General features: G+C 29.4%; 1 protein-coding gene across 1 annotated transcript; it reads right to left on the bottom strand.

Moving 5' to 3' along the window:
- Positions 1–7471: 7471 nt before the first annotated feature.
- Positions 7472–17056, bottom strand: LOC136223266 (GABA transporter 1). Its single transcript, XM_066011177.1, has 7 exons — positions 16889–17056; positions 15565–15795; positions 12336–12433; positions 10820–11006; positions 9706–9833; positions 8925–9158; positions 7472–8021 (listed from the first exon to the last, which is right to left on the bottom strand). The coding sequence occupies exons 1-7, from the start codon at positions 16983–16985 to the stop codon at positions 7641–7643; spliced, it is 1356 nt and encodes a 451-aa protein (XP_065867249.1). The 5' UTR covers positions 16986–17056; the 3' UTR covers positions 7472–7640.
- Between the last annotated feature and the right edge of the window lie 391 nt (positions 17057–17447).

Genomic DNA, 17447 nt, shown 5'->3' with positions numbered 1-17447 from the left:
ATGCATTAATAATTTTTTTCTCAATTAATGATGCAGGGCTAAAAAAACTTTACCAAAGCTGTAAGGGATCTTACAAAGCCGTAAGGGATCTTACCACTCACACTTTCGGAAGCCCTAATAGGGCCAGCTTATTGTTATTATGAGAATGTGGAAATGGCTCCTAAAGGAGGTACCTCTTCCATTTAAGCATTGCTTTGTTTCTTTTAATTTATACTCATTAATTGGTCTTAGAAGCTTCTATTTCAACACATTGTGGTCACTTTCATGATTTTTCTGTTATGTTGGTACTAGGATCCATAGTCATTTATCATGTTCGACTTTTGGTTGCATATTGTTTTTATGTTGGTACTAGGATCCATCATCTTCAAGTTTTGCTGGTCCATCTGATTTAGGTGCTACAGAAATTCAAGGGATAAGAAACACACATGAGATTGTACATGATCGCCTTGATGGCTTTAATAGAGTACATAACTAATTTATTAGCACATCTACACCAAGTGAAAGACAAGAGCGGTTGATAGAAGGTATACAATTGGAGCGATCAACAGAGTTGGAGATCATCTTTAGGCAATTGTAGAGAGGTTAGAGCATAGCTCTAACTCAGGTTAATCTAGCAATTAGATATACTTTGACAAGAATAACTTTTTTATGATATAGATTTTTGATCTAATATGTTAGGTTAATCTAGATTATGATATCTTGTGTCATATTTTTGACATATTTAAGCTTTAAATATTTTAATTATTTCTAAATATATTTTTAGTTTTGTTTATTGTGGTTAATTTATTTGTGAACGTTTAAATATGTTTATAATTGTATTTAATAATCCTAATTCTAATTACAATTATCATTATAAATAATTTATAATTACAATTAAATAAATAAACTGCCCAGTAGATTGCACGAAATTAGTCTGTCGATCGTATATTTTTTGTAAATTACCGATAGATTTCTGTCAGAAATTCGTCGGTAAACGATCAACCATGTGTCGACCTAACCCATTAGCGACTACTTTAGACGCAAAATATGATCGGTACACATTGCAATCATTCAGCGACTAACTCGAACAGTCGCTACAGTCTGCGACTAACGTCGGAAATAGTCTACGCTGGAGACGACTAGTGAGTTACCGACTGAATGCGTTTGGTCGGTAAACCACTGAATGCAGTCAGTAAACAGATTTAGCTACTGCATCAGCTACCAAAATTGAGGTAGCTAACTACCAAGTTTTACGTAAAGTTTTTGAACTTTTATATTTTAGATATAATTTACGTAAGTTAGACTTAATTTACGTAAAGATGATTTTAAAAAAAAAATCATTAACTTTGTAAAAAAACGAGGTTTACATAAATCTTTTATTTTTTTTATGAGAATTTACATAAAGTTGGACATACATCCCCCATTGTTAGACATAATTTACATAAAGTAAGATTTAATTTACGTAAAGTCTTTATTTTACAAAAATTGAGGTTTACAATAAAATATCCCAGCTTTACGTAAATCCTATACTGATAGACGTAATTTACGTAAATTAAGAATGAATTTTCATAAAGTTGTTTTACAAAATAAAAAATTAGTAACTTCCCGAAATCGAGATTCACGTAAAATATTTGACTTTTACGAAGATATTAAGCCTAAAAAAACATATGTTTAAATGTTTAAGTTAAATGAAGGGCAGGTAAGTCATTTCCATCAATTTTTGAAAACCCTAATACAACTAAAACGACGTCGTTTTAGTTGTAGACCTACAAAAATATGAGGTTTACATAATATGTTTCAATTTTACGTCAATCATCTATTGATAAACATAGTTTAAGTAAGGTAAGAATGAATTTTTATTAATATTTTAACACAAATTAATTAGTTTATGTAAAATTGTACAAATTTGACGGAAATTTATAAAGGTTTTATGAATTTTACGTAGTATCAATTTACTTGGAGTAGTTTGATCGATATAATTTTATTTTTTATTAATAATTTAACAAAAGAATTACTTTACGTAAAATTGTACAAATGTTACGAAAATTTGTAAAGGTTTTATGGATTTTAGCTAAACTAGTGTACATTTACGTAAAGTGGTCTGGTGGATAGAATTAGAATTATTTTTTATTAATAATTTAACAAAAAATAATTACTTTGCATTTTGTACAAATGTTACGGAAATTTGTAAAGGTTATACGAATTTTACGTAAAGTAGTGTCAATTTACGTAAGTTTGTTTGGTGGATAGAATTAAAATTATTTTTTTATTAATAATTTAACAAAAAAATTACTTTACGTAAAATTGTACAAATGTTACGGAAATTTGTAAAGATTTTATGGATTTTACGTCAAGTATTGTAATTTACTTAAAATAGTTTAGTAGATAGAATTAAAATTATTTTTATTAATATTTTACGGAAAAATAATTGCTTTACGTAAAATTTTACAAATGTTACGGAAATTTGTAAAGGTTTTATAGATTTTCCGTAAAGTAGTGTCAATTTTCGTAAAGTGGTTTGGTGGATAGAATTAAAATTATTTTTTTATTAATAATTTAACAAAAAATAATTAATTTACGTAAAATTGTAGAAATGTTACGGAAATTTGTAAAGGTTTTATAGATTTTTCGTAAAGTAATGTCAATTTTCGTAAAGTGGTTTGGTGGATAGAATTAAAATTATTTTTTTATTAATAATTTAACAAAAAATAATTAAATTACGTAAAATTATAAAAATGTTACGGAAATTTGTAAATGTTTTATAGATTTTCTGTAAAGTAGTGTCAATTTACGTAAAGTTGTTTGCTGGATAGAATTAAAATTATTTTTTATTAATAATTTACCAAAAATAATTAATTTCCGTAGAATTATACAAATGTTACGGAAATTTGTAAAAGTTTTATAGATTTTCCGTAAAGTAGTGTTAATTTTCGTAAAGTGGTTTGGTGGATATAATTAAAATTATTTTTTTAATAATTTAACAAAAAATAATTAAGTTACGTAAAATTATGCAAATGTTACGGAAATTTGTAAAGGTTTTATAGATTTTCCGTAAAGTAGTGTTAATTTTCGTAAAGTGGTTTGGTGAATAGAATGAAAATTATTTTTTATTAATAATTTAACAAAAAATAATTAATTTACGTAAAATTATAGAAATGTTACAGAAATTTGTAAAGGTTTTATAGATTTTCCATAAAGTAGTGTCAATTTTCGTAAAGTGGTTTGGTGGATAGAATTAAAATTATTTTTTTATTAATAATTTAACAAAAAATAATTAATTTACATAAACTTATAGAAATGTTATGGAAATTTGTAAATGTTTTATAGATTTTCTGTAAAGTAGTGTCAATTTACGTAAAGTTTTTTGGTGAATAGAATTAAAATTATTTTTTATTAATAATTTATCAAAAATAATTAATTTCCGTAGAATTATACAAATGTTACGGAAATTTGTAAAGGTTTTATAGATTTTCCGTAAAGTAGTGTCAATTTTCGTAAAGTGGTTTGATGGATATAATTAAAATTATTTTTTATTAATAATTTACCAAAAATAATTAATTTTCGTAGAATTATACAAATGTTACGGAAATTTGTAAAGGTTTTTTTAGATTTTCCGTAAAGTAGTGTTAATTTTCGTAAAGTGGTTTGGTGGATATAATTAAAATTATTTTTTTATTAATAATTTAATAAAAAATAATTAATTTAGGGAAAATTATAGAAATGCTACGGAAATTTGTAAAGGTTTTTTAGATTTTCCGTAAAGTAGTGTTAATTTTCGTAAAATGATTTGATTGATATAACTAAAATTATTTTTTTATTAATAATTTAACAAAAAATAATTAATTTACGAAAATTAGAGAAATGTTACGAAAATTTGTAAAGGTTTTTTATATTTTCCGTAAAGTAGTGTTAATTTTCGTAAAGTGGTTTGGTGGATATAATTAAAATTATTTTTTTATTAATAATTTAACAAAAAATAATTAATTTACGAAAAATTATAGAAATGTTACGGAAATTTGTAAAGGTTTTTTATATTTTCCGTAAATTAGTGTTAATTTTCGTAAAGTGATTTGGTGGATATAATTAAAATTATTTTTTATTAATAATTTAACAAAAAATAATTAATTTACGGAAAATTATAGAAATGTTACGGAAATTTGTAAAGGTTTTTTAGATTTTCCATAAAGTAGTGTTAATTTTCGTAAAGTGGTTTGGTGGATATAATTAAAATTATTTTTTATTAATAATTTAACAAAAAATAATTAATTTACGGAAAATTATAGAAATGTTACGGAAATTTGTAAAGGTTTTTTAGATTTTTCGTCAAGTAGTGTCAATTTCCGTAAAGTAGATTGGTGGATAGAATTATATTCTACCTTGTGTAACTTTAATTTTCCATATTTAGTGTAACCTGTAATAGTAGGTCAACTTTTAATATAATTTAATTTATTTTAAATTAATTTGACACATGTCGCAATACTATTCGCTATTGAAACAAAGTAAATTTACTTTGTTTTTAAAGGAAGTGAGGATAGCGGGCACCGTGGAATTTAATATAACGGGTCTTTCACTACAAAGTCCAAGCGTTATATCAAGAGGTCCCTAAATATTTTTAATGTCCTTTAGATTAATATCAATTTGTTTTTTTTTTTTTTATAAAATAAGTACATTATTTCATAGATAGGAAAACATCAAAGTACAATAAGAAAATAAGGAACAATACCTTATATAATAAGTACATGTTATGTTTAGTACAGAAACCATAAAGGTAAGAAAATGACTACAATGAGCAAAAGAAACCATTAAAGGCACAAACATATACTTTTTGAAACTCCAAATTTGCGATAAACACTTGTAATTCAATCTTCAGCATTTAAATTTCTCTGAATATTCGGATCTCGGTCATTTCTTTTTCAATCACGTAGATATAATGATCTACGTATAAGATCTATCATTTATGCTCTTACTAAAACAAAAAATGTTACAAATGAAAAGATAATAAACAACAAATGCAATTGAAACAGATTAAGAGATCATGTAAAATATATGCAATCCAACTAAAATAATCTTATTGAACACATAAAAAAACAAAACAAAAAAAAAAACAGAACGATGTAAGGAGGAAAAAGGAAGACAATCTTCCTTCTTCCTCCTCAATAAAAAAAACTGTAACTTGAAAAATAAGAAAATCCAATCAATAAGAAGATCAATTGATAGAATTTATAAAAAAAAATCTGGAAAATTGAAGAGAAGAAAGAAGTTTTGAGAGAGAGAAACTGGTTCGCCAAAAAAAAAATTGAACTAATAGAAAAAAAAAATCTTCAATTTATTCCATGAAATTCGAATGACTTGAACCTTTTCAATTTCTGAAAAGAGATATGTGTATTTTCTTTATAAAAAAATACGTGCATATATATATATATATATATATATATATATATATATATATATATATGTCGAACCCCGTAGTTTCTAGAACTGCTTGCCATTAAGAGTGATTAAAGAGCCATTGAAAGTTGTCTGTTATTAAGAGCCATGACTCTTAATAGCTCTTATTCGTACTTATTCGTCGACTTTCAACTCCAACAAATCAAGCCACAAACAAGTCTTTGAGGTGTCAAAATGAATCAATAAATCAATCGCGCGACTAATTTTTTTATACCAGTTATGAGCTACTCCGAGTAGAATAGTAGGGAATAGTGTGCACCTCAGGCATCAACCTAAGTGTACAGGTTCATGGTGCTCATGAAGGACGCATAGTGCTTGTTAGGATCATCTACACCTGAGCAATGAGGTAGATGAGGAGTGTTTCCATCTAGTGGAAATGACGTGTCATTGATCCGTTATGAAAGAGGAGTATGAGAGGGAATTGGATATCCCACCATACCATCGACCATTCGTTTGTCCAAAAAGCTTTGAAAGAAGACTTCCTAAGACTTACTTACTAAGTCTTTTCCGAACTATTATGTGGACCAGTTTGTTCAAGGATTTCTTTATCTTTAATTTTCCCAGTTTGTGTTGAGTATCACTTTTGATCCATTGCCTTTTAACTCGGGTTGGGTTTGGTGACATGTCATTTAAAAAATCAAGCCACGTGAAAATTTTGTCTAACGTATTGTCTATGTGCGCATTCCTATCATTGTTGCTGCTACAATCTAGTTAAATATGAACTGCACGAGAAACCAAATGCAATGCTGGATGACTTTAATATTCAGAAATGAACTTTTGTAACATTAGCGTTCCATTTCTAATACTTGGAGGACCATGGGTACAGTTAACCTCAACACCTCTAGATTCTCTTCCTAGGCGAAGGGCTCTCTAAAACCACACCTCGCAGGGTTGATTTCAGTGATTGGGATTGCAACGGCCCCTCCATACACTCTCATCTCTATCTGGATAAGATGTTGGCCTAATGTATCCCCAGTCCCCTCAAGTAGTCCAAAAACTGCAATTGATCCATAAACTTTAAAATGTTACAACATACCTTCTCAACTTTCTTATTTGGCACAAATAACCATTCAAGTTGTTTATTTGGAAAAAATAACTTCTCAAGTTCTTATTTGGAACAAATAGCCACTAAACCCAAAAAAAAAACATTCAATGTAATATTATATCAAAAATAAAATATTTCAAAGATATTGGTTGCTACATGTAACTAATCTACTGATACATGATCAAAATGGCTAAAAAAACTCCCGAAATCATAAATATTAACTATTTGATGAGTTATTTGTTCCAAATAAGCAAGTTGAGGAGGTTAATTGTAAAATTTTGAAGTGCATGGGTCAGTTGCAGTTTTTAGATAACTTGAGAGAGCTTGGGAAAAGCAATTGTATCTACACGAGATGCAACACGCTAAACAATCAATCATCATTGTATAGTTAGGAAAATTATATATAAACCTATAATAATTGCCTTTTAACTCGAGTTGGGTTTGGTGACATGTCATTTAAAAAATCAAACCACGTGGAAATTTTGTCTAACGTGTTGTCCATGTGTCCATTCATATTACTGTTACTACTACAATCTAGTTAAATATGGACTATATGAAAAATCAAATGCAACGTTGGATGATTTGAATGTTTAGAAATGAACTTTTGTAACATTAACATTCCATTTCTAATACTTGGAGGACCATAGGTGTAATTCACCTCAACACTTTTAGATTCTCTTCCTAGGGGAAGGTTTCTCTTGAGTGATTGGGATTGCGACGGACCCTCCATATACTCTCATCTCTGTCTGGATCAGATGTTAAATGTGGATAAAAAAATTCATCATTTCTAACAAATAACAAGAGTTTTCACCCACATGATGATTTGTTTTATTAATTTTTTTCCGTGTGAACTACATATATCCTTATTGTGATAATCATGTCCAAGCTTAGTCATAAGCTCAAATTTATATTCAAATCTGCAAACATTTCCCTGAACCTCCAACTTAATTAAGGAAAAAATGAAGAAAAAAAATAAAATTACGACAAACAATTCCATCATTTAAAATATAATTTCTCTTTCAATCTATTCAGATTTTGTAGCAAATTTGCCATATTACTCACAAAATTTGTCCTAAATATTCATTGACGATGAATTTTTTAATACATTTTCATCTATCTATCCCCGAACTTTTTGTTCTAGCTTCTCAATACTATATACTAGACCTAATCATACATTGGCGAATAACCGATAAGTTTTGGCGTCAAGGCTTATTTGTCTAACTGCGGCAACTGCTGCTATGACTCCTAATGCCGAAAAAACTGTAGCAATAGTTATATTCAGCCAGAAGACAAGACTCCTTTTCGACGGTTTAAATGTCAAGTTAAAGAAAACAACAGGTAAGATGAAGTCTAAAGGCATGAACCCAAAAGCTCCTATCAATGCATTAATGTCACCAAAGAATGGAAGCATTGCAGCAATTGTAGTTGCTACTATTACCGACAAAGATCTCGAAATTAGTCGCGGAATAACGTTTCTCGCCGAGAATTCTTTACTTTTGGCATCCCCAAAGGTCCGTTCAAGTACTTCGTTCGTCGGTTGCAAATAAACCTGTGACACAACATCAATGGTAAGGTTTAAGAATAAATTTTATTATTATTTTGGAATAGATATCCTAACGATTGTTGGGAGAGAACGAATTTAACCTTCATGTACAAAAAGGTTAAATGCACTATTGGCCATTGAATTTATACAGTTGTCTCAAAATGGTTATTCAACTTTAATTTGTCTGAACATTGTGATTATAAAGCATCAAAATGATGGTACGGCTGACACGTCAGCATGAGTCAACTCAAATCTCTGACTCAAACGACATGTGACATCCACGTATGCGACACCTAGCTGCCACGAGTCGTTTTGGTCAGCGATCTTAGTTGACTCAGCCATGTCATTGTTTCGATATCTTTTAACCGCTGAAATTGCTAGAGTGACTTAATTAAGACAACACTCAAAGTTGACTGATTTTATTGAGACAAATTGAAGTTGACTGACCATTTTGAGACGACCACGTAAGTTTAGTCACTAATGGTGCATTTAACCCTTGCACAAAATAGTACAATCTTAAGCCTCAGACGGTGCAATTTCAAATCTCATTTGCGAAAGATGAGCTTTTTCACTAATAAATATGTGTAGTTTCAAACTTTATTGGATGATCATGACCTTAGATATTAGAGGGTGGTCAAAACATGAAATTGTACATGGAAAACTCCTCATCTTTCCTAAACAAAGCTTGAAATTACACCGTCTAGTAAAAGTTGGACTTAATATTGCACCATTTTGTAGGTGGAGACTAAATCCGTCCTCTAATAAACATAAAACTAAATTTATACCTTACATCTATTATTTTTATGCAACTCTATGCGCGAATGCCTACTGGATTTAATTTGACTACTGGATTTAAATTAAATGTGATATAATTAAAGAAATTAAGAGAAAAAAGAGTGAGAATCATACCACACCAACTGCTGAAAGTTGTAGAATAGTGAAAATGTTGGTCATTAGAACAAACCATTTAGGCACTAATGGGTTTCCATTGTTTACAAAATTGGTAAGAATGAGACCTTCAGCTTTGTTACCAAATGCCCAATATCCAGAAATGCCTACACTGAAGAATGTGATTAATACTACAGTGTAACACATGCATAGTCCTTTGAACATTTTCCCCTTCACGGGTGCCGCTACGGTTGCCTGCAAATATTCATTTTGTTTCTTTTTAGTTAAATTCAGTGTCGGAGGAAGGAGGTGCACGGGGTCTGTTGCACCAACGGCGAAACTAGAGCCAAAAATTTAGTAAGAAACAAAGATTACTTCTTAGGATTAAAAAGCAACGACGGAAAAAACCGTCACTAACTGTGTAATATAAAATTTGTCAGATTCTATAATAGCGGAATTACCAACAGATTTTTCCATCGGTAAATACAATTTTTGTTTTTTCTCCAAGGAGTTGAAGGGTTGATGGACCTCCGTGACCCCTGTAGTCCACCCCTCCAAGATTAATTGACAAGGGGTGCTTGGGGTACTCTCTACTAATTTATGGATGCTGAATTGATATTTTTTTTTTTTTTGATACTTTTACATAAAATATTAAAAACCATGTATGAAGATTTCATGGAGTTTTTCCATATTTCTGACGACTAGTGGGTTCTCGCCGAGAATTCTTTACTTTCGGCATCTCCAAAAAGATTGTAATTACATTTATGTAAATTTAAAATTCCGACTCTGCTACTGATCATACCTGAATTTCCGGGATAATCCCATTGCCATATGTTGTGGCAATAATGGCAATTGCATTAAAAACTCCAAAAATCTTATCATCTGCCTCTCCTTTTAGAGAATAGTCTTTCGGTTCATGGGATGAATTTCCTATTAATTGAAAAAAACAATTTAAATATATTAAGATATAAATTATATATGCAATAATATATATTATTTAGATCATATATATTTGATCTTACTAGTTAAATTTAAGGATTTAATCTAATAAGGATTAAAATAACTCCCAAGATGCTTGGAAAAAATCAATTTCACCCTTGTAGTATAAAATAGTCCAATTTTGTTCTCATAGTAGAAAATTTAGCTCAATTTTACCCGTATAATAGAAAATGTAATGCATTGTTTGATAAACCACTTAATTGCTTAAATTAAAATATTAAGCACTTATTTTATTTAACTGCGTTTGCTAACGGTTGTTTTTCCACCACTTAAATTAGTTAATTAAGTTAAAAACCACTTATTTTGATAAGTCAAAATATTTAACTTATCATTTTAAGTTAAACATTATCAGCTAATATTTTTTAAAAAATTAAATCATTCAATATTTTCAGCACTTATGATATTCAGCACTTAAAATTCAGTACTTATTTTTTCAGCACTTAATTTTCAGTTTTATCAAACAGCACCTTAGTCTTACCCTTTTCAAAATAAATACTAACAACAATTAGCGACAAAATTCTTTGTAAAAAGAGGTAAAACTGAACTAAATTTTTTACCATAAGAGCAGAATTGTGCTGTTTTATACTATAGTAAAATTGAATTTCTCTCATAACTTTAAGAGCAAAATTAATCCTTATATCGGATTTAATTGATTATTTATAATTAAAAAAATAAAGTACAGTTAAATTAATTTATTAAGAGGTGTTTGGCTACGTACTTTTCACATCATGTTTACCTTTTCACTTTAAAATTGAGAGTTTTAGGTGTTTGATTAGATATCTTCTGTTTGCTTTTTATAGTTGAAAAATAGTTTTTTACAAAAGAAAGAAATATCTGCTTTTTGAAAAAACAGTTTTTTCAAACAGCAAACAGTAATAGCAAATAACGGTAAACCAACGGACCGTAAGAATGCTTACCAATATGGATGGAACTTGCAGTGGCACAAGCACTGTAAGCAATGCATAAAAGGAGGGATATCAAGTTGATGTATCTCAAAGAGTGGAAAGATGGAATTTGAGCTAATATCAACATTAGTCCTCCAAATATTATTATAAATTCATAAAGCTTCATATTTCCATTTGGGCTTGACAATATGTAAATTGCCTGCATAAATATAAAATAAATACGAACAACTTAGTATGATGTAAAATAAGCATTGGGAACGGCAACGGTGAAATACCACTACTTTTAACGTTATTTTACTTATTCCGTGAATCGGAGGCGGGGCATTGCCCCTCTTTTTGGACCCAAGGTCGGTGTAAAAATAATATTAGCATTGGCATAGAATAATAATTTTACCCTAACATTACAAATGATATAATTTAGAGATTAAGACTATCTTCACCTCAGAATCAAATTGATGCTTGAAATAATAAGGAAATGAAATGAAATGGAAATAGTCTAACGTTGACAAACTATATCAATTAAGACATTATATTGGAGATTAGAGTTGTCTCTTAAGTCATGAATCTCGTTATGCCACTTCACTTGTATGTCATGTAATTATTCATGACTAACAGATGAAAGACACATGTATAACATCATGGGTCTCATTTTGTCCGAATTATGTTAGTAGACCTATCCATGGACCTGAGTACTAGTCTAGGCCCATTTCTGGTGCCAGGCGTGGACAAACAAAATTTAATATCGAGTTAGCTTGACCTATTCCAATCCGGACCGTTCTACTAATATTAATTATTATATTTACTTTTAAGTATAATTTTATTTTTTATTAGGAAAATATGTATTCTTGTTTAGGTGGTTTATTTGAGTTGAATTTAAGATTTGATTTTTAAATCTGAACCTGCTTAAATTAATAATAGGTTGAATTGGGCTTGGACTAAGCGTGTGTATAAGTGAAATCTCATTGGGACCAGTGTAGCCCAACCCTTGAACAAATCTATGTGTTATATAAAAAAAATCAAATATGTTGTCAAGATTTTAAAGACATTTTTATCCAAAAACTTATTCGGAAATCGATAAAAACGCAAGATTCGTATTTTTGAATCAATTGATATGCAACTCCTAAAAAACACTTGAATGTATCATGTTGGGCTCTTATAATTATACTATATATGATCTTAGAGTTAAAATTACTATTGACCATAATATGAATGTTTTTTAGCTTAATATATTAGGAGCTCCTTGAACTTCGTCCAGAAAACTGATTGACCCCCTTGAATTTATAAAGTCTCTCGTTAGTCTTCTGAATTTATTGAACGTGACATGATTAACCCCCCTAAATCCATTATCAGAATAATAAAGGATTTAAATAAATTGAAATGTATATTACTTTAAGCAAAGTCGATAGCATTGTAAATAACTTTAGGAGTCAATTTAGCCGATAAATAAGTTTAAGCAAGTTCAGAGACCTAACGAAATATTTTATAAATTTAAAGCGTTAATCAATTGTGCAACCATATTTATAATTACCTTCATACATTGTCCTCCTAGTAGTGTACAGGCAACAACTGCACCATAACACACCATGAACTGAATTGGACCCACATAATATCGTCCCCATTTTGGCCCTGAAAACACCGTCAGGTTAAATATCCACAAAAGTAATTCGGATACTCCGAAAATAATACATTCGACTAATCAATATATAAATATTGCTTTACATTAATCATTTTCCATTAAGTAATATGCAAAACGATTTTAATTTGTCAGATGAATTACTTCCAAAATATAGCAAAATCGGTCACTATCAGTAAATAACGACCAACAATAGCATGTTAACATGTGAACAAGCGATGTGACATTAGCGATGTTATTTGTCCCTATTTTTCTATTTTATTCATGTCCCTTATTATTTTGAACTTCAAAATTATTGGAAATTTATCTATGTGATTTTATTGAAACAAAATTTAAATTTTATTAGTTATTTCTTATTGACACAATTTGATATTTGATGATCATAAATATTACCAATACTTTGCGTTGAACTCTTTTTATCTAGATAAATACATAAATTTTGTATGATATTTAAATATAAATATGATAAATTCAAAAATCATGTCATTTAAATAAATATAATTCATAATTGTAATTTATGTTGAGAAAATTTAGCATCACTCAAATACAAAAATCCTTCAATGAAAACAAGCTTAGTTCTTTTTTTTATTATTTTTTTTTTTTTTTGGTAAGACTTAGTTCTTTTTTTTATACTTTGGTAACATTAATATTTTCAAATTAAATTTTAAATGTATAAGAGTATTTTTTGAAATAAAACACCTGCCAATAAAATCACGTTTTTGGCACAACTTGACAATAAATTAATTGCTACATCTTTCAGCAACCACCAATATTAAATTCTTGTCCAATTAATTGTTGGTGACATTTAATTACTAAATCAATGTCACAATATAGTACAGGTGGAGCAAATTAAATATGTCAATTTTGTCTTCCAAAAAATAAATATGTCAATTTTGTCATAAATTAATTTATAAGTTAGGTAGGTTTTTCCTTTTGTTTAAGTAAAACACTAGAAGTTAGAAATTCAAGCATCCCGGTTAGATTAGGAGGTGTTTGATCGCTGCTTTTCATACTCCCGTTTGCTTTTTGAAAATGAGAGTTTTATTTATTTGGTTAAAGACATTTTGTTTGCTTTTTACACCTGAAAATTTAATATTTTTACAAAAACAGAGAATCTCTGCTTTTTGGAAAAACAGTATTTTTCAACTGTAACAATAAACAATAGCAGCAAACAGTAGGTAAAATAAACGGACTTTAAATGTCCATTTGGTTCCATTTTTCGAAACTGTTTTTTTTGCCTTTTAATTCTAAACAGGCGATAAAAAAATGTTTGGATTTGTTATTCAAGGCCCAATATATTGGTTGATATATGTACTTGACTCCCCAAAACATTTAAAAGTTCTAAATGTCCTCAATTCAATTCTTATCCAATTGCATTCAATATACCATATGAATTTATTGGATGCGGAAAATAAGAAACACACTCCGTCACATGTCAAAAGGAAAATGTTAAATAAATAGATAATTAGGAACTTTTGAAAGCTGACTGACAATTGAAGTTCTAAGGTTGTTGAATGCTATTGGACAATATGAAGTTATTAAATTGCAATTGAACAATAATAGATTGTTATTTAATGCAATTAGATAAAAATATGAGGTCATTTAAATCTTTTAAAAGCTCAGTAGAGCAGTTGAAATTTTGGACCAAATACATATGATAATAAATGTATCAAGCCTTTATACTAGTTTTATATGTCGAAAAAGATTCATTTTGATATTATTAAATAAATTTCAAAGTAAAATGTTTAGGCGGGCTAGGCTAAACTGAGCCTGGGATTCAGCGGCGGAAACAGCCCGGAGCCCGGGGGGCTCCAGCCCCCCGGACTCTGGCTTCACCCTTAAGGAGTAACGGTTCAATTCTGGGTAGCCCCCAAAATAATTTAATTAGTACTTATACTTTAGGCTGTAACCATTTTACAAGAAATTGGACGCGGACTGTTTGTTAAGGAGCTATCAAATGACATCTTGATTTCCATGATGGCTCAGGTTCGAGCCTCCTTGTCAACATTTTTTTATCTCATATTTTTCTCTATCCTAATAATGTACTCCTCACTTTTTGTCTAAATGTATCCATAATTATTCTTTTTTTTCCATTTGTGTAGTGTTAATATTAATTTTTTTTATCATTGTTTTTTATCTAACTATAATTTTTTTCTTAAATTAAAATATCAATATTATTATCTAATTTAATTATTTTTTCATCATTATTATTAATCTAACTATAATTTTTTCCTTAAATTAAAAAATTAAATATGTATATGTACTAAAACGAAACAATTTATGCTGAAGAACAAAAAAAATTTTGCCCAATCTTGACGGGCTGGAAATTAGAAAATTACTCTAAACCATATAGATACAAAATCCTGGCTCCGCCACTGCCGCCGACTCCATGTTTTCGGTTGTTAACAGCCCCCCCCCCCCCCCCCTCCAATTTTGATACATATTGGTGTATTTGTAGTGTCATTACAATATATTAAGATAGTTGAGTTGGTTAAGAAATAATTTTTAATACAATAGATCAAGGGTTCAAATCCCGTAAAACTCTCTCTTTTATTTTGATATTATCTTTTTAACCCTTTTGAATTACTTTTTTTAATTTTAAAACTAAAAAAACTCAATTTTTGAATTAAATTTACTTTATAAACATCATAAGAAATTCATCCAAAATGACAAAGTTTTAGGAGATTGAGGCTAAAAAAAATTTGCCTAGCCCTCACGGGCTGGATTTCAAAAAATTCCACCGACACTACCTACAAGGCTAAAATTAGCCCCCCCGAACATAAAATCCTGGCTCCGCCACTGCTGGGATTTATAATTTTTTCTCGAGCCGAGCCCAACCTTTGAATAGTGCGGACTGCTTTGTGCATGGATAGATGATTTTAGAGTTTAGCACGATTGATCCTGGGCCGGGCTCGGCCCGGCCCATGCTATAAACAAGTCTAACATAATTATGTTAGATGATCTGATTCGGACAAAGCCTAGTAACAAGACCCATGACATTTTAGAGGCACATTTTGATAAAACACCCCCAAACTTGAACCGGCTCACCAGGGGCAAATTGGTCTTTTAACACTACGTAATCATACATAAAGGGTAAAATCGTAAAAAAAACGGGGTTACGTACCTAAAATATGATTGGCCATGTCTCTAAAACGAAGTTGGCGATTGCCCAAAAGAGCATGATGTTCAAGTACCAAAGAGAGCAAATTGTAGGAATAAAAAGTGACAAGAGCTCCAATAATTAAACAGAAAATGCCAGCTTGCCATCCAAGATATTTTATTGCATACGGAAGACTTAGTAATGGTGGAGCTACTATTGATGTTGTCAAATGATACCCGCAATGAATCCAAGATCCTATACAAAAATTAAATATAAATCAAATATTTATTATTTTCAACTCAAATTTCTCAGTATCAAATAAATTTCCCAACAATTTAGTTTAAATTATAGTTTTATAAAATAAAGGATTAATTTTAAATAAAATTAACGTGGTTTCGTATTTTTGCAGATTGGTACTTGTATGTGGTTGGTATTAGTCATTTAGATTGACTTTGCCAAATTTATCCGATAACAACTTCAAAATAAAAATTTTAAAAATTAAAATTGTTTAGTATTATATTTACTATGGATAAATTACACCTATGACCATTGAACTTTACTCATATTAACATTGTGGTCATTGAACTTCAATTCTTAATAGTATGGTCACTGAACTTTACACTTTCTTACATCGATTGTCACTCAACTTTAACTAACTTTCAAAATGACTGTTAACGACCTCAAAATGAAAATATTCAAGAATTAAAGTTGTTTAGACCAACATTTCAAAGGAAATCAAATTTTTTATTTTCCAAAATCACCTTTTTGGAGCTTTCTCTCTTTAAAAATTCACTTTCTCTCTCTTAACCAAACAACACCTAAATGACCTCAAAACTAAAATTTTCAAGAATTAAAGTTCCTTAGAATGTCATTAACTCTTTGAAAGTTTTATTTTGAGACCGTCAATGGTCGTTTTGAGGAGTTAAGTGGCCACCAATGTTGAAAAGTGTAAATTCAATGGTCATACCATTAAGAATTGAAGTTCAATTGCCACACTATTTACTATGGAACTAAATTGCTCAAAATCATATTTATTATAGAACTAAAATTACTTAAAATTGTTGAAATTTTTCATGTTAAAGATCGTTATCGCACTAAATTTAGTAAAGTCAATCTAAAATGGCTAACAACACCAATCAAAGAGTTTGTTTTATAACGAAAAGAAATATAAATACCGATCTGTAAATGGCTGTACCTCTTCAGATTAGAAAGGGGTAATAAATTTTCTTTGAAATTAACAGAAGAAGTTGAGATTAGAAAGGTGTAATAAATTTTGTATTAATGAGATTTGAAATAATATCAGAATTACTTTAGAATTAGATATGGAAAAGAATAAATAAATAAATACCTTTGGATTTGAGAACAAAAAGAGCACCAGCATCAAGTTGTTTTTTATCTGTGTTGTTGTTGATATCTCCTCCATTGTTATCTTCCATTATTCCCATTTTTCTGTTTCTGTGAAACCCACTCTTTTCATGTGAAAAGGGAGAAAAGTATTAAATATTACACCAAAAAGAAAAGAAAAGATATTTATACAGAACTCTATCACTCTCTCTCTCTCTCTTTTGTCCACAATTTCTGCATTTATCAGTCAAAGTGTACTACCTGCCTTTGAACATGATGATCTCATCATTTTTCCACTTGTCCAAAATTAGGGTAAATTACATCAATTGCCACTGATTTTACTCGTTTTTACGGTATGATACTGCATTTTGAAACGTAACATAAAAACTATGAAACAGTCATTATGACATATGCTTCATCTTTTCACGTTAATACATCATTTGTCTTTTAAACTTGTTCAAAAAGTTTGATTGATACTCTGAATTTTAAAAGTGTCCCAACAGTCTCTCCAACTTGCCTAACATGTTCCGTTAGACCTTGAATTTACGTAAAATATAATCAAT

The sequence above is a fragment of the Euphorbia lathyris genome, chromosome 3 (assembly GCF_963576675.1).
Source record: "Euphorbia lathyris chromosome 3, ddEupLath1.1, whole genome shotgun sequence".
Taxonomy (NCBI): Eukaryota; Viridiplantae; Streptophyta; class Magnoliopsida; order Malpighiales; family Euphorbiaceae; genus Euphorbia; species Euphorbia lathyris.
This window is presented reverse-complemented; position numbering and strand designations above follow the sequence as displayed.

Bases quoted from the DNA above. Each gene is read 5' to 3' on its own strand.
- LOC136223266 (XM_066011177.1), bottom strand. From the start codon at position 16,985: ATGGGAATAATGGAAGATAACAATGGAGGAGATATCAACAACAACACA. The intron at 12,434-15,564 runs GTACGTAACCCC...CGGTGTTTTCAG, and splicing joins CATGGCCAATCATATTTTAG to GGCCAAAATGGGGACGATAT. The intron at 11,007-12,335 runs GTAATTATAAAT...ATATTTATGCAG, and splicing joins TAGGAGGACAATGTATGAAG to GCAATTTACATATTGTCAAG.